The following is a 17222-nucleotide window of genomic DNA, read 5'->3' on the forward strand; positions in this document are numbered from 1 at the left end:
AATTCAGCTGTTGTTTCGTAATTTAAAATACTATTTCTTTACCAATAACCATTATTGCCTCTGCAAGACGACTGTCAAATATTTGTAATGCTAGCTTGACATTTTGTCTTTCCAAATTGGTTGGATACAGAGCTTTCAGAGTCAAACCATAACTATATTTTACAATTCTGCCTGCCTCTAATGAATGGAGACTTTTTATGCATGCAAATGCCGCTGTTTCGACCTTGGAAAAATTTTCAAAATTTGGATAAAATAAACATTGCCCAGAAGTTTTTTGATTTATCCAGTTGTTCCTGACACACTTCAAGATGTGCACTGAGTCAATAACAAAAAATAGTGGCCGAGATAAGTCTGCAGGGTTTTTATACACAATACTAATTTTTGGAGGCATACAAAATAATGACATGGCTTTTTTATTTATTGAATTATTGTCAGACACAACTGCCACAATTCTATAACCTATATTTTCTAAACCAATTATAATTTTCTTAAGATATTGATACAGATCCTCAGCATTTAATGATTTAACTGGTAATATATGTGCCACATCCTTGAAAGGTGATAATAAGCTACGTATCATAAAAACATAAGCACTTGTAGCAGCTTTTTCACAGTTGTAGGCCATGCCACACAAATTTCCTCCTTTAAAATCGAAACATGAATTTAAATGCACTTCATCCATCATAATAATTACAGTTTTATCATTTTCTTCTAAATCCTTGCATCTTTGTTTAATATATCCTAAAAAGTCATCATTAAATTGCTCAGTAATAGGATTAAGAGAAAACATTGAACAAATTCTACGAATAGTACGTGGATGGGGAATAGAAATGTAACCTGAATGTCGTAAAAACTTGTATGCATGCGGTGAGATCAAGTTTAACAAACTGCAAAAAATAAGTAAATCTGGAGTATATCGATACTTCTCTTTCTTTACATTTAGTTTATTTACTTGCTCTGAAAGGAAGTTCAGTTCAGTTTCTTTTTCAGGTAACACTCTTTTCAATTCTGAAAGCATATCATCCACAATTTGTATAGAATTCTTAATATATTCTTCATTTTGTAAGTTATGAGACAGACTTTCAACTTCCTTTAGTACTTCTAGAAACATATTTACATTACTAATTTTTAGAGGGAAAACAAATTTACCAATAGATTTTATAGCGATGTTTTTAATATAAACACATACTGTTAAATCCTCATTTATTACTACCGATTTCTGAATTTCTGGAGCTGGGTCACTTAAAATATCAAGTAACATAGTTGAATTTTCAGTATGTACAGTTGTCCAAAATGTTTCTAAAATCTGATGTTCTAGGCAATTATTGAATTCAATTAAACTTTCAAATGATCATTCATTATCATACCGTTCTTTCATTTTCAAACTTTCTTCTATCGCTTTCTCCAGGTATTTCTCTTCTAAACGAGCTTTCTTCTTTTCTGGTGACATTCTCGATACAGAATTTGATGACATGTAGGATGGGCCATCAGGGAACTGAGAAGGTATGCATCCTTTTTTCAAACGTGGCCTAGAAATTGGGGCTTTAATTAACTTCGCTGATTTCTCATCATACATTTCGATTTCTCGTATTATTTCATCTGATCGAAAATGTAATTCACATACCTATAAAAGAAAATATTCAAAAATCAATTGTTGTGAGTACAAAAGTTAGATGCATGTTAATATTTAGTAACAGAAGTCAATAAGCCCTATGATTTAAATAAATAATTTGATACATAAATACGAATTAAAAAACCAGTAATATCATTTCAATTACGTGTATAATTTAAGTAATTTGTAAAATCTGGAATGCTCATCATAATGATTACAGCTTTATTTACATTTAAAGAAAATTATATATTTGAGATAATTGTTTACAACAAACACTGGTTACCAAATACAAATAATTACCTTGAATACATCATACCAAACTTTCATATATCATTACAAAAATTTTAAAATGAAACCTATTATGATTACTTAGTAGTTCCTTGTCATATAAATTATGATAAATTTGGAATAACTACAGAATCTGCCTGCACAGTATACTAGAAAGCATTTACAAATTATTGGCATTTATGTAACTACTAAATTTAGAATTATTCCTGTTATATGGAACTTTATTTCATTCATAAAACTTTGAAGGAAAATATTTTTTTGAAATGATTAAAACAGGCAAGATTAAAATCTTTCAAACATAAAACTTCTTACCCATAGATCAAAATCTAATATCGTAAGCATAAACATCACATACCTATCAATAAAAGTAATAAAAAAATGTAAAGATACAAAACATAAAAAATGCAGTAAAATTGAACTTACTCTGGTATGTTTAGTAGGTTGAAAGCCATCTTTTCTTCGTAGACTCCTTATCCATTTCATCCGGAGTTCAGTCTCATTTGGAAACTTGAATACAGCCACTTTTGGTCCGTTTTTATAATTACCACGACATGTGGCTACAGCACATTTATGAGGCATCGTATGAAATTATAAAAGCACGAGACAATATATAAAAAAAGCACGAGACAATATAAAAACTCTGTCACTAACGCAAATAACCGCTCCACGTTCGTCGCTCTTGGCTCAACTACGGGGCTTTGATTTTGTTTGAAGGAGCGAGGTGAGTCAGAGACGACTACCTGTGACGTCAGAGCTTCCCCTCGCTTCAGTGTCCCGGCTTCCTTCTATAAGGAGGTGTTGGCCTGCTTCGCTGAGAACTCAGAGACGAATTAACGCATTTATTGTAATTTCAAGACATCAGAGAATCCCATTGTGCTGCGAGAATAAAAGGGTCGAGCGAACCGAACAGAGATTATTTGCTACTTAGAAAACTGCTGTCGTAAAAACCAGTTACTAGGTGTTGCGTGTGAAAGCGAGAGACGGAGTGTGATAATGGATGTTTCTTACATGGTTTATTGTAAATAGTTTTTCGTATGCATTTTAGTCCAACAATAAAGATTTTCATGCCTTTTAATTTCGCAGGCCTTATTTGATGATTGTCTGTGTTATTGCTTGCTGTGCATAAATTTTTTAATGGATGGAGCATTTAAAAGTAATTGCTATCGGTTTTTCTAATTTCTTATATGCACATCTAAGTTAGCTCAGTAGAAGGGCTGTTAATTTTATTGTGGCATTTTGCGTCGAATCACTATAAACGGCGCATCTCTTTTCAAATTGCTGCCTCCAAATGTCAGAGTCCAGCATGATATCTAAAGAAATTAAATAATGAAGAATCTGCATAAGTGCATGCGTATTTCTCATATTGTGATACAGCAACGGTACCTAGAGCCATCCAATTTTCAATAACGTAATCCTCCACCCGAATACAGGCATCTGGAAGCCCTAATTTGGAATTTTATGTATTATCTGTTTCATATTTTGTAAAAATTTAACGAATTTTTGATTAACAAACTCGAGGATTTCAGAGCGAGCAATGGCAATACTGTACGGAAAAGAAAATAAAATTTATCTCCAGCGCGTGAGACTGTGTACCGGAAATTCTAAAGATATGGTCATTTTGAATTGTTTTGTGATATTTTTATTGAATTTAATTTTATGGTTTAAGTGCGGAGAACATAATATTTAATAAATAAATTACAAAACATTAAAAAAATCTTTTAGGAGTAACATAAAACCTGAAACTTTCAGATTTTTTTTTATTTTTTAATTTTTTAATCAAAAATTCGTTAAAATTTTACAAAATATGAAAAAAATAATGAAACAAATTCGAAATTCCAATTTCGGGCTTTCAGGTTCCCATGTTCGGGTGGAGGACTGTATTATTCAAAATTTGATTACTCTAGGTATCGCTGTTTTTTCACAGTGCGACAAACATGCATACATTCATGTAGATTCTTCATTATTTAGTTTCTTTAAATATAATGCAGGGCGATAATATTTGATCGCAACCATTTGAAAAGTCATTCAGCGCTTTGAGAGATTCAAAGCAAAATTGCGCTTTGAGATTAATAGCCCTTCTGGGCTAATGCACATTTGGGTTAAAAACTGCTAAAGAAGACTATAAAAAAATCAAGGCAAGTTTTATTTTTTCTTTTCACTTTTGTTATTCAAATAATACCAGTTGGAAATCATTATACCCTCGACATTATCTTCAACATATCCTTTGAAACAGTATTATACTGACGAACGCTACTCTCCAGCAAATCCCACATAAGTTCTATTAGATTCAAATTGAGTTATTAAGGGTTAGATGCATCTATTTCGGCACATTATTTGTACGTACAGTAGTATACGCAGCTTCTCAACTTCGAAAGTTTGCTCAAGATTTCTACGCGGTGGGAAAGAATAGTTGCAGCGGTGATGTCCACTTCTTACCCCAAGCCTCTAAGCACTCTGCTTTAATTTTTTTACACTTTAAAATGCTTTAATAGTAGTTCTTTTGTTTCATCGCGTACTCAATAACATTAATTGTTTCACGCCACTGCTTCTCATATGTTTTTAAACTAATAAGCCACTTAAATATAGTTTAAAACTGAAATTGGCTGTTCTTTCCTAGCTTTTTTCCATGTCTTCTAGAGAGAAATATAAATTCTTTAATGCCAGATATGCTAAATTTGCAATTATCTAAAAGTATTACTCATTTCTATATCTCATAATTATGCCTTTGCAAAGATGATGCGCTAAAGCAGTGATCTCGAAACAGGCTGCAGACCGCATGCGACACCATAAGCAAATTTGTGGCATAAGGAATCACATTTTTCACTTATGTATTTGCTGCAAATACGATACTGCAATTATTTATTTGAAAGTCCGAATTTTTTTCAGTTGAAAATTATCATAAATAATGCATCAGAAAATCTATAAATGGAGCTAATTAATTTACAATGTGATATAAATCTTATTTAAAGATTTAAAGATATAGATTTTACTAACTTTTATTCGTACTTGACAAGAAGTAAATACACTCAAGTAATAAATTTTTGTTCTAGTAATAATCGCTTTGTTTGGGTATATGAGGATAGCGTTATTTCAAAATTAAAAATTAATAACAAAAAAGTCCTATAGACCGATGAGCATCTACAATCCGTCATGAAGATAATTCTAGTAATTACATTACACGGCTGCAAACTTCATCAGAATCGTAACACCTTCAGCCGACAATAAGAAATAAAGAAGTTTATAAATATTTGCATATAAACATATACAGTTTTATTTGTGAATAGAAGAAAAATTTAATAAATAAAAGCAAGAGACTAGGTTATCATTATTTATTCTCAGTTTTTGTCCCATTTAGTAAAATGTTCTCTGAAACTTCGAAAGTTTTCATAATTTGTTTATTTTTAGTTTAAATTAAAATAAGTCCTTTTAATAATTAATTAAACATGTTATAATTATTTGAATGAAATATCAGTCTAATAATTTAATATTTAGCTGTCAATATATTTGAATTACAAAGTATAGCCAGGAAAAATATCTTACAGAACCAAACTTTAGATTTCAAATTAGAAAATAAATAGAAAGTTGGATTTTTTATTTTGAGATATTATTATTACTGTTTATATATGTTTTGATAAATACTTAGTAAGGAAAATTTAAAATATTTTCTATTTTTTTAATAAAATTTTTAATTTTAGTTAAAAGAAAAAAAATCTGGCCCGTCAATTCTCAGATCGTGTGCTCGGTTCACATGGAATCTGAGTTTCCGATCACTGCGCAAAAATATATTTCCTTCAGATATAAAAGATTTTTTTAAATGTACTTGTAGCTAAGCTGTGGTAGTTTTATCTGCTTTGTGTTTTTGAAACTTTACTTTAGCATCTTTTGTCACTTGCACTGGATTTTAGGCAAGAATTAGGTCTGATTGCTCTAATTATACTGCACATTTCCCTTGCTCTTGACTTCGATGAACATTCTGACCGTGGCTTTAGCATTAAACCTTTAAAAAATTTAGAGTTTTTAATCACTATGCCTATGGAAAAATATACTCTTCCAACTGTCTAAGTTACTTTTCTTGATGGATTTTCATTTTTTGTCTCCTTAGATTCAATGGCTTCAAAAGTATATTTACTTTGAAATTCTCATCTAAAAGAACATATTTAGCCCATTAAAAGCAACACTGAATTTTACAGCAACACCTGCTTGATAACTTGGTAAACAAAAGCCAAGAACTTCTTTTCTACTATGATAACGCAAGCATTTTCTTCGTGAATATTCCGTTTCTTTTTTTTTTATTGTGAATTTCTTTCGCTGTTTTTTGTAAGCGAAACATTGTTTTAACTTGCATTACTTACATAAAGTAAATCTTAAAAAAAAAAAAAAAAAAAGGCATTTACTTTCGTAAAAATGTTTTTTATATTCTTTCTTTGCATAACTATGATTTCGACTGCCAATACGTAGACCTATTTCTAGCAATGAAGGAAGAAACCATAGAAATACTTATGCAGAGGTGAAAGAAGAAAAGACACGTGAAGAAAGGGATTTTGAGAATATCACATAAACTAAACCTGCTTATTTTTTTATATGTGTATCCATTTTCGTTTAAATGACATTTCGGCCAAAAATGCTGTGCCCGTATTGACGGGTAACAATTCGATCTCCCTTTGACTCTCTCTCTGCCCCTCTGATACTCTTTCGTCCAATCTCTTCTGCCTCCACCCCAGGTTATCTTTTCGATAACACTATTTTATAGCTAAAAATTGCTTCTTTTTTTGCTTAAATATTTTCATAATCTGAATATAACAATTTCAATCTTTACTTATTTATATAGTATGCACAACTTTAGATCATAAATATATTCGCTTCTCCCTCGCTGGCTTTTCTGCACGTTAAGATACTCTCGGTTTAAATGTTTCCTACAGCTTATTTGTGTATAATATTTAACACAACAATATTTTATATCGTATTATTAGTCTAAAGAGGCAATTTGCTTAGAAGGACTATTAATTTCGTTTTGGCATTTTGCGTTGATTCACTGCAAGCGTTGTTTACCTTTTCAAATCGTTGCCACCAAATATTATCACCCTGTATTATATTTAAAGAAATTAAATAATGAGGAGTCTACATAAATGCATGTATGTTTCTAGCATTGTGATAAAACAACGGTACATAGAGCCATCCAATTTTGAATAACGTAGTCCTCCTGAGAGTATAAGCATCTGGAAGCCCAAATTTGAAATTCGTTTTATCACCGATTTCATATTTTGTAAAACTTTAACGAATGTTTGATTAACAAACTCAAGAATTTCAAAGCGAGCGATGGCAACATTGTACAGAAAAAAAAAAAAAAACTTTTATCTCCAGCGCGCGAGACTGTGTATCGAAAATTCTAAAGATATGCTTATTTTAAAATTATTTTATGATATTGCTCTTGAACCGAATTTTATGGTTTAAGTGCGAAGAACATGATATTTAATAAATAAAGGTAACACACAATATGTTAAAAAAAAAAAAAAAAACGCCCCTTTAAACGTAATTTAAAATCTGAAAACTTTCAGTTTTTTTTAGTTATTATTTTTAGTTATTAATATGATTATTACTAAATAAACATTTGCAATATTCTAAAATTTTAATTTATTTGATAACTACGATATAATTTAGGATTACGAGATGCTTGTTTAACTTATTTGTTATTTTTTATTTACTTCTCGATATTTCAACTGGGATCTCGTGTGCAGCTACTATCAATATGACTGTTTCATTTTCGCTTCGTCTTGCTTTAGAAGTTGAGTCAATGAATATATGTTTACATGTGGACCGGCGGCTTTTACTTTCTTATACGAAGTAAAGAAAGTATTCTAATGGCAAAAAATTTCGCTTATCATATTTCAATGAAAATTCCCATTTTGACCCCTCTCCAATCCATCTGAACGATTGTTTTAAGTGACATCTAGACGTATGTACAAAATAAAGGACTCTTTTTTTTTTTTTTTTTTTTTTTTTTTTTTTTTTTTTTTTTTTCCCGAAACGGACTATAAAGTGGATTTAAAATGGAATCAGAGGGTTTTTTTTTTTTTTCCGTGACGTTTGTACCTACGTATACACTCATGCACATCCTCTTACCCGACTAGGTGAGCGATTTTCTTTTATTCATAGCTGGCAAATTATGCATGTTTTGCTTTAAAAGCAATTGAATTACGTTGCTATTATGTTTAGGTTAAGGTTTTTATGCCTTTAGTTAATCTGCATGTAATAGTTGTAAAATTATCAACAATTCAAAAGTTTAAGTGGCGCTAGGCCTAACGTGGAGTCTGTTTGTTTCCATTTGAGCCTCTAGTAGTATAGTAAACTAAATCAGTCGGTCCACCAACTTCAGTGTCTTTTTGGCGAATGGGACCTAAAGTTAAATTTCAATTTTGCGCACCTAAAATTTTGTCTTCCTGCCCGTTGGCCAAATGGCGGATTTTTGCACACAAACTCTAATTTTAACTGCAAAAATTGTGTTTTAGTTTTTTCTTTCCTTTCTTTTTTTCCCCTTCCACCCCTTTTTTTTTTTTTTTTTTTTTTTTTTTTTTTTTTTTTTTTTTTTACAATTTTTACTGAGTTTTGAGTATTTATGTTTTTTTGCCTAGCTGCGAAGTGAGAAGGGAATTGATTGAATGAGAAATATACCTCTAATGAAATTCGAGGAAATGAGTTTAAATGAAGTTCAGCAAAAAATGTGTATAATTCAATAGGCCGTACAAGGAAGTCATGCGGTGCCCACATCAGATATTTTATTTAACTTGAAAGGCTACCCTTCAACGTGATATTAGTTCTGACTCTTTCATTTGAGAAGTATTGATTATTTCATTTAAGAAGTATTGATTATTTTCAGAAGAAAATATTTAAAACTTAAAAAAGGTAAGATAAGAAAATAAAATAAGATAAGATATAAAGAGATAAAATTTATAACATTATTTCATCTAGAATACTTTTCTATTTTTTAATTAATATAAATAATTTTAATTAACAAAAGATGCTTCTAATGCCCTATATTACATATCATGGCACAGAATAATCGTTTCCGAGGTACCTAGCAATAAATTCTTAATAGTACAATCTTTCTGACACACACTGCAGAGACAGAAATATATAGTATATATATAAAGAATTTTCTTAAATTTCCTAAATTATTTTTAATGGTAATTGTATGAAAGTTAGCTTATGTATGTAACTCTCTCCCATCTGAAATGTGGAGCTGGAATTCATGGTACCATGGAGATAGAAAGTAACCTTTCTTACGTCCATGGATAGGATAGAGGGGACCTGGGGGAAAAGACACTCTTCTGCAGGTAATCAGAGGGAAGGGAATTTGGAGAAATGTCATTTGGACAAAAAGACATATAAAACCGTTTTTGCTTTTTAAACTCTCAGAATACTTTTACGCATTGACGAGCCAAAAGACATTACAGTTACGCGTTGTTATTTTATTTTAAGTGAATTTAGAAATAATGTGGACTGTAATAGTCACACACTCTTTACTGATTTACATTCGCTTACCGGTGAACTCCAAAATTTCGATGCTTTTCTGAGGAAAACAAAAGGCCGCCTCTCGGTAAAGGTTCCTCCAATTTAACGTTCTCCACCGTATAAACACTTCTTTTATTCAGCAGAAATTGCTCTACGATATCACATCGTAATTCCGTGCTCCGAAGAAGAAATTCAAAATTCGGGTGCGTTTTCATAAATAAAATGAATACAAATATGCGTCAAGGGATGACAAAATGCCCAAGAAATACTCTATAAATACTCTGTAGCAGCAATTTAACTCTTACTTCAGCCGTGACCGGAATATTAAAGCTGAGCATAAACGCCATGCGGAGGATACTCGACGTTCGACCAGTACTCGGAACAATGACTAGAATAGAGGGATGACAAATGGTTTTATTATATTCAGGGCATAGCTATTTTGCATGGTTATAACCAACAGCGCACAGGTAGGAACAAAGGCTTGAGTACTTGTAAGTTCACAGCAATAACAATCTGTGGTCGTTTTGGAATATTACCTGATATTCCGACGGTGAGTGGAACTGTTGAAAAAATCATCCCCCCCCCCATCCTCCCTCTCAATCATGTTGGTGCTTTAGGGGTGCGTCCGTTAGTTGTTCAAATAGTACGAGCTATGAAGCTTTACTGGAATTAAATAACATCTTCCTTCAACAAACTGCAAAGTTGGAAAATACAAGTCTTCGTCTGCGAAAGTTCAGCCTTGTCTTTGAACCTGAGTTAAAATTATCTATTGTAGTATATGAAAGTGTTCCTCCGATGTCTCTGTGTAAAATACAAGTAACTCCTCATTAACCTTGTAGCTAAATTAACCGAGTTATGAATTAACCTGGCAATATCTTCAAAAATTTAGTTTTCATATAGCAAAACAATAGGAAAATTAATATAATGTATCATTATGATGAAAGAAAACTGTGTAAGGAAAATACAGAACTCTAAAGAAAATTGCTTGCGGTAGCAGCAGTAAAGCAGATATAATGAGATGAACTCGGAGGAGAGGAGAAAGTTCTAACCGATTCCTCCGCTCGAGCGTGAATTTGATTTCAGACGTTCAGTTTCTCTTGTAAACATTACTCTTTAATAAGATTTATAACCGAATTTCTTCATTTTGAATTACACTTAGTCTTCGATTCTTTACAATGTGTTGCTTTTATTTTTCATATTGATTTATGCAGAAACGAACTTATTCTCCAGATTATATTGCTTGAAAAGAGAACGAAATACTTAACAGTATTTTTCAGTTTATTGAAATATGGTTTATTTCTCTTTGTTGTGTTTTTTTAACTACCCTTGTGTTAGCCATGATTTTAAATTAACCGTGGATGTCATCGCCGGGGTTACAGCAGATAATTGTTTAATCGATTGTAAGTTAAGTTAATTATTGTACTAGCCAAAAGTAATTTTTAAAAAGTTAGTAAATTTATTTATGTTATTATGGTTTTTTTTTTTTTTTTTTTCTCAGTAATTGGTTTCTGACTTTTTAGGAATAAAATATGCAAAGATTCTGACAACCGATATTGCAACGAACAGCTTGGAATAATGCTATTGTGTTTTGATATCTTGCACCACCCTGCTTGAGTTGGACTCATTTGAGAATGACTGGCAATAATGAGTACTTTCGATTCCTCATATTTTAGAATTCTGAAAAAGTAAAAATCGTATTCAAACGATGAAAAAGTGTTCATTGTGATCGAATGATCAACAGAGGAATGGTTGAAAGATAGTTTAGGAAAACTGTTTTTAATGGAGAATTTAGTCTAACATTGACAAACGCTGTAATAAGTTTATGGAGACTGGTACTAGGCAAATATAAATATTAATTTAAAATACTTCAGCTTATGCAAAATAATAGATTGTCAATAAATTCAAAATTCTGTACACCAAATTGGAAGTGTTTCTATCCAGTTTTAGCTTCATTCCACTATTAAGCATCCTGTAATGGCCGTCAAGCAGAAAAATCATTGAACATTGGTAATTTGACTAGAATTCGAACTTCGTCAAACGTATTAGCTGCATGGGTATTTATGTGATTTTGCCCATGCGTAACATAAATATGAGTCAGTTTCCCTTAAATATACTTCCTACAGGCAGGCATCTTTTTTCTTAGGTCTTCATGTGCTTTGAATCCAGTCATTGGTAATATTATGACAAAGAGGTCAAGCGATATCTGTCTTCATAGGAATACTTTAATGGAGAATTTTCAAAGGAAAACTGGTTCTTATTTACGTTACACATAACTGTATATAATAATGATGTGCTGATTGTTTGAAATTGCTTTTAATTTTTTCTGAGAACTGAATGCTAATTCAAATAACTAGACTGTCAGTCCTTCCACAAATATAAGCATTAACGATGATTCGTTAAGGAAAATTAGGGAAAACATCAAGGTTTATTTATAACAGTTAGGAGCAGCAAATACTTAATCGAGCACAAAATGACGAAGAAACTCAAAGCCAGTTGTTCTCAACCTGTTTTGTCCTTCGTACCCCTTTCACCGTTGCTAGGAGATCATTCCTTCGCCGCCACCTCTTTTTCAAAATTAAAAAAAATCATACGCATTTATTTCGATTTAAATTATTGTTAATGTGTTTTTTAACCAACCGTCTTACTGAAAGGCTGATAACCTAGATCTCATCCTACTACCTAGATCTCATCTCAAGAGTCAGATCTGGAACAAGGCATTAAAACAATGGCAAGAGGAATGGGATGCAGCTCCTCAAGGTAGAAAAGCTCATGTATTTTATCATAAAGTTTCCACTGATCGACTTATCTCGGCACCCTTTGTAACAAGATTTGTAACGGGCGACGGCAGCCTTCCAGAGTATTTCTGTAAAGGGGGATTTTTCTCATCTAACTTCTGTGTGCGCAGTGAAGTTGGTACTCCAGACCATTACATAACAGCATACCCACTCACAGAGACGTGGCACATGCGGCTACCAGTTGATGATGCACCATTCATGCGTTTCTTCATTAAGCAGCCTGCTCTGCTCAGAAAACTATAACTCGTTATGGAAAAAGTGCAGGCTTTGGGACAGGACCTTTGTCATGTCACCTAGTGCACTACAGATTCCTGCCCAGTCTTCAGTACTTAATGCCTTATTCCTGAGTGTCTCGTTGTATGGTACTAGTGCTCTTGTGCGGCATGTTAGTGTGCTATTTAGTGTGTGTATGATGGAGCCCAGTACATGAACATTCTAAAGTAACTAACCTATCCACAGCTACTATATATGTAAAATGCACCATGATAACTTATGTGTGTTTATTTATTTATGTATATATGTAAGTATCATTGTACAACTGGCCTGTAACCAAGAGTAAAATGTTTAATTATTAATGTGGAATGTTTATGTACGTGCACCAACGTACACATGTGCAAAACAAATATTATTGTAATAATTTATTCCCAGTGTTTAAACCTAGGTGCACATAAAATGCACCACGGTAATGTTTAATTATTTATGTAACAGCTGCAGTGTGTGCATCAGTATACAATTATTGTGTTGTAAATTACAATTATTGTAAAATGTTTGAATACCAGTTTAAAATGCACAAATCTCAATATACAGCACCAACAAAAGTTTCTGTTCCTGACGTCGCGCTTCTGGGGCGCCAAAGAATTATCGCGTTGCACAGTTGCGGATTCCGGACGATACACGAATAGTCCTAGTAAGCCGCACGGGTGTCCGGATCCTCTCCGGACCACCTGAAAGGCTGATAACATTTTGTAACTTTGAAATTCAGTGTTGTTTTAATGTCGATCATCAATCAATGATGACAAAGATCTTTCAATTTCATCCACCACTTAGAAACAATGTTTGAAGTATTCCTTATTTTTATTCTTCTTTTTCAAAAATTCAAAGTATCATAGACCAGTTTATGTCGTACAAATGGCCGACTGAAACAAAAGATTCATCGCGTTTAGAATATCTAATTATTTCCATCTTTCTCCCGATCTTACGAATCTTAGGAGTATTTAATTTCTTCTTGTTTGTATCAACACTGAAGTTTCTCCGTTTCTCACTGATGTTTAAAAATTTACAAGGGCGGAATATTTAAATGTAAGCAAATAAATTGGAAAAATACCCAACTCGTCGACAAGTGCCCTAAACAAGACTAAATACATTGTATACATTCAGTTACCATCCCCGCTGAACCCCTAATGCCTAATGACTTCACAACAATTCCCAAAGGTCTGCACCAGTGGCAGGATCGTTAGAACCGCTGAATACTGGTAGTTCGATCTCCTTTGGTTTAGAACGCAGGCGAGCGAACTACGTGCACGGTTGGTTTTCGTGGTTTTTCCCATGTGTAGCTTGAATATGAGCCTGTTTCTCTTAGAAAGTTTTCCAAGAAGCCATCGCTCCTTTTGGGCAGATAGCCTTCGTTTACTTTGTCTTAATCCAAATAATCCTAATCCTAAGCAATTCTGATGTGAGGGCTGCAATTTGAAGAATTAAATATCCTGAGTTTTTTAACAGTGGGCGTCCAAATTGCCCTATGCTCCGTTGTTTAATTAAAATGTTATTAATCGTGCCGGTTTAAAAATAAGCTTGGCACTTTTAAACTGGAGCTGCATCGGAGCCAAATCGGCTTTACGCAGATTTATGCATATGACACTCCCCTTCTCCTTCCTTATTCAGGCTGCAAATCTGAAAGGAAAAAGTTAATTTAATTCCATTTTTAAGCGTTTAATTTTTTTATGTGATGCCGTACGCATTTTGTTTTCTGTATTAGAGATAAAATTTTTATTTAAAAAATTTTCATCTTGGAAAATTGTAAAAAGAAATTTTAAGAAACTAAGAAAGGAAGTTTAAGAAGCATAAAGGGATCAAGAACTTATATATTATCTGTGAATGAAATGAGAGAAAAGGATTATGATATATACGATATAATATATGGAATATATTATGACATAATGCGGTATGAGAGAAGGAAGTTCAGTTTGAAAACTGCATGTAAACAAACTCGAACAATTAGTAATTTTAAAAGAAGCTGAAAATGGCATATAAATAATTTATATTTTCATTTTTATACTACAGCGTTACGCGTTAGATGGGGAAAATCTCAGAAAGTTTATTTTTTAATAAAACCTGAAAATGCATTAGAGAAAAGTTAATTTTGCAATGTAAACACTTCCTTCTGTATTAGGTATACATTTAACTTCGGAAGCAGTACCAAGTGTTAAACACGGCGGGGGAGAAGTTAAGATATGGAGAATCCATGTCATATTTCGGTGTTGGTAATATACAGTTTATAAATGGTATTATAAATCAGTGTTATAAATACCTTGACATCTTGAAGTGAAATTTAGCGTTGTCATCACAAAAACAATAAACACAATAGTTTTAAATTCTACCAAGACAATAATCCAAAGCAAATTGAGCTCAATGTTAGACTTCTGGATATTTAACAGCTGAATGTTATATTGAGCTGTTAAATATCCAGAAGTAATTAAGATCCGCGATCACCTGATCTTAATCCTATTGAACATATTTAGCAAAAACTGGAATAAAAAATTCGAAATCAGAGCGTATTTTCCCGACAACAGCTGAAAGCGAGGAGTGGTATAAAAACGTCCAGAATAACGAAAAAACTTGTGGAGTCAATGCCCAAAAAATTAAATGAAGTGATGAAGTGTAGAGGTAATCTCACAAGACATTAAGAAGCAAAAATAATGTAAATTTTTGTCATTTTTAGCTTTTGTCATTTATTACTAGAAGTGTCCGATTATTTTTGTGAGAATATTTTTCTTCATTAAACAAACAATCTTAATCTTTTTAAATTTAATTTGCATCTTTTCGAAAATGTATTTACTCTAAAAATAATGTTGAATTTATATGTAATCAAATTAAAGCCTTCCTTTTTTGTTTTAATTCATTTTAGTTTTTACGTGCATTAAAGTATACAAAAATTCAAAGTATCCGTTCATTTTCGTATATAATATATAAAGCACTTATATACATATATTTCATTTATGAGAAAGTAGCTATTTCACTCACTGCATTTGTATTTTAATATGAAAAAGAGTTATAATAATAGCATTAGGATAATGCTGTTATAACAATTTAAGTTATACTAATAACATTAGCATTTATATAAGAACAGATACAGTATTTTCCTTTATTTTTTTCTAAAAGAGTTCGTTTGGTACACGTTCAGTTTGGCATAAGTCCGAGAATCTGGAACGTATTGTACAGCGAGGTATCACTATAATTATATTTTAAAGCATTATAATAATTTCCCATTAATTATCCACTTAATCTTCAAGCGATTACTTATGTTATATACAATTTATATAACAGAAGAAAAGAGCACTAGGGTTAGTGCGGATATCTGAACATCCGGATCGCTTGTTCATTAATGTCAAAGCTTGTTTTTAGTTTATTAATATGTTTCTAATTTTAATTTCAATGTTTTTAATTGAAATAGAAATGCACTGCATGCTTAGACATATGAAATAAAATTTCACTGTTCATTTTTATCTAAAATAGTGCGTTTTGTACTTTTTGTTTACTATTAATATTAGTAGTAGTAATATTTTACAGAAATGGGGATGATTTTCAACGGCATAATCTTTGCTGAAAAATATGGTGAAAGAAAAAATAATCACTTTTTCGTTTTCTAAATCGTCAAATAAAAAAATTCTTGTCACTCATGTTCAAGAAATTGTATGATCTAATTATTAATTATGTATTCTTTGGTAATTTTACTGATTTTTTTCACTTATGCTTTACTGCTTACTACTATTATTATTTCTCTTTCGTTTACATTCCTGCTTACTAAATACTCTTTTAATTAAAATCTCTTAGGAGAAATTTTTTACACTATTGAGACCAACTAAACAATAAACACTTCAAGAACTGAATATCAAAACATCAGCTGAAGGCATGATAAAAGGTGTGGAATCATCAAAAATATAATGCAAGCAGATCGATCAGAAAAGTGAGCAGTGTATTAAAGTGTAAAGAAAGAAAACTTTCGTCTAAATAATATAAAAATTAAATAAAAAATCTTAAAATAAAATGAAAACTACATATAATAAAATTTCATGACAATTCGAATATTACATTAATAAGAATTTTTTTTTAATTCATCCATTCGATTTATATAAATATTATTTATTCGGTGAAAAATAGCAAGTAAGTAATTCAGATTCCTCGAAAGTTAAAGTTTCAAGTGTAAAATTTTCTTTATAATCTTTACTCATATTCAAATATAAAATCTCAAAACTATATTTCTCGTGAATACAATATCCTGATGAATAAAAGTATGAGAATGAAAACTTTTTCTTTGGCTAAAATTATACAATGAAAAGTAGAATTTAGCAGTAAATCTCAAATTTTCGAAAGGGGAGTATCTTTTTCATACATCTGCTCTATTAGGCGTAAAGGCCCTAATGAGCCTGGATCCGAGCATTTTTATGAGATTAAGCAATTAATGTTTTTTGATATTTCTGGCGGATGCTTACGGATTTAAAGACAGTGTGGCTCGGTGTCCCAAATGCCAGCCTTTTTACTACGTTTCAGAGCAGTATAACTTAGGCTGATGTGTGAAGGGCTCCTTACAGCATAAAAGTTCGAAATGTGAAGCAAAGTGGATTCATATCCTTAGGTGCTGTAATTGTGAACGGTCACATGCTGCGAACTTAAAGAAATGCTCCAAAATTCCAGACAATCTCAAAAAAAAAAAAAAAAAATTCTATAACAAGGACAAGGATTCATCAGCTGACATTTCTTTACCACGTCGTAACCAGAAACCCGCAGAAAGTACCTTTGGA

General features: G+C 31.8%; 1 protein-coding gene across 1 annotated transcript; it reads right to left on the bottom strand.

The window, feature by feature from the left end:
• Positions 1-1081: 1081 nt before the first annotated feature.
• Positions 1082-2586, bottom strand: LOC146999549 (uncharacterized). The gene is made up of 2 exons (XM_085811927.1): positions 2324-2586; positions 1082-1624 (listed from the first exon to the last, which is right to left on the bottom strand). Exons 1-2 carry the CDS (start codon positions 2477-2479, stop codon positions 1352-1354), a joined length of 429 nt encoding a protein of 142 aa, XP_085668053.1. The 5' UTR covers positions 2480-2586; the 3' UTR covers positions 1082-1351.
• Between the last annotated feature and the right edge of the window lie 14636 nt (positions 2587-17222).

Source organism: Stegodyphus dumicola, chromosome 1 (genome assembly GCF_044657685.1).
Source record: "Stegodyphus dumicola isolate Sdum_Otavi_A_Nest chromosome 1, ASM4465768v1".
In the NCBI taxonomy this organism is placed as follows: Eukaryota; Metazoa; Arthropoda; class Arachnida; order Araneae; family Eresidae; genus Stegodyphus; species Stegodyphus dumicola.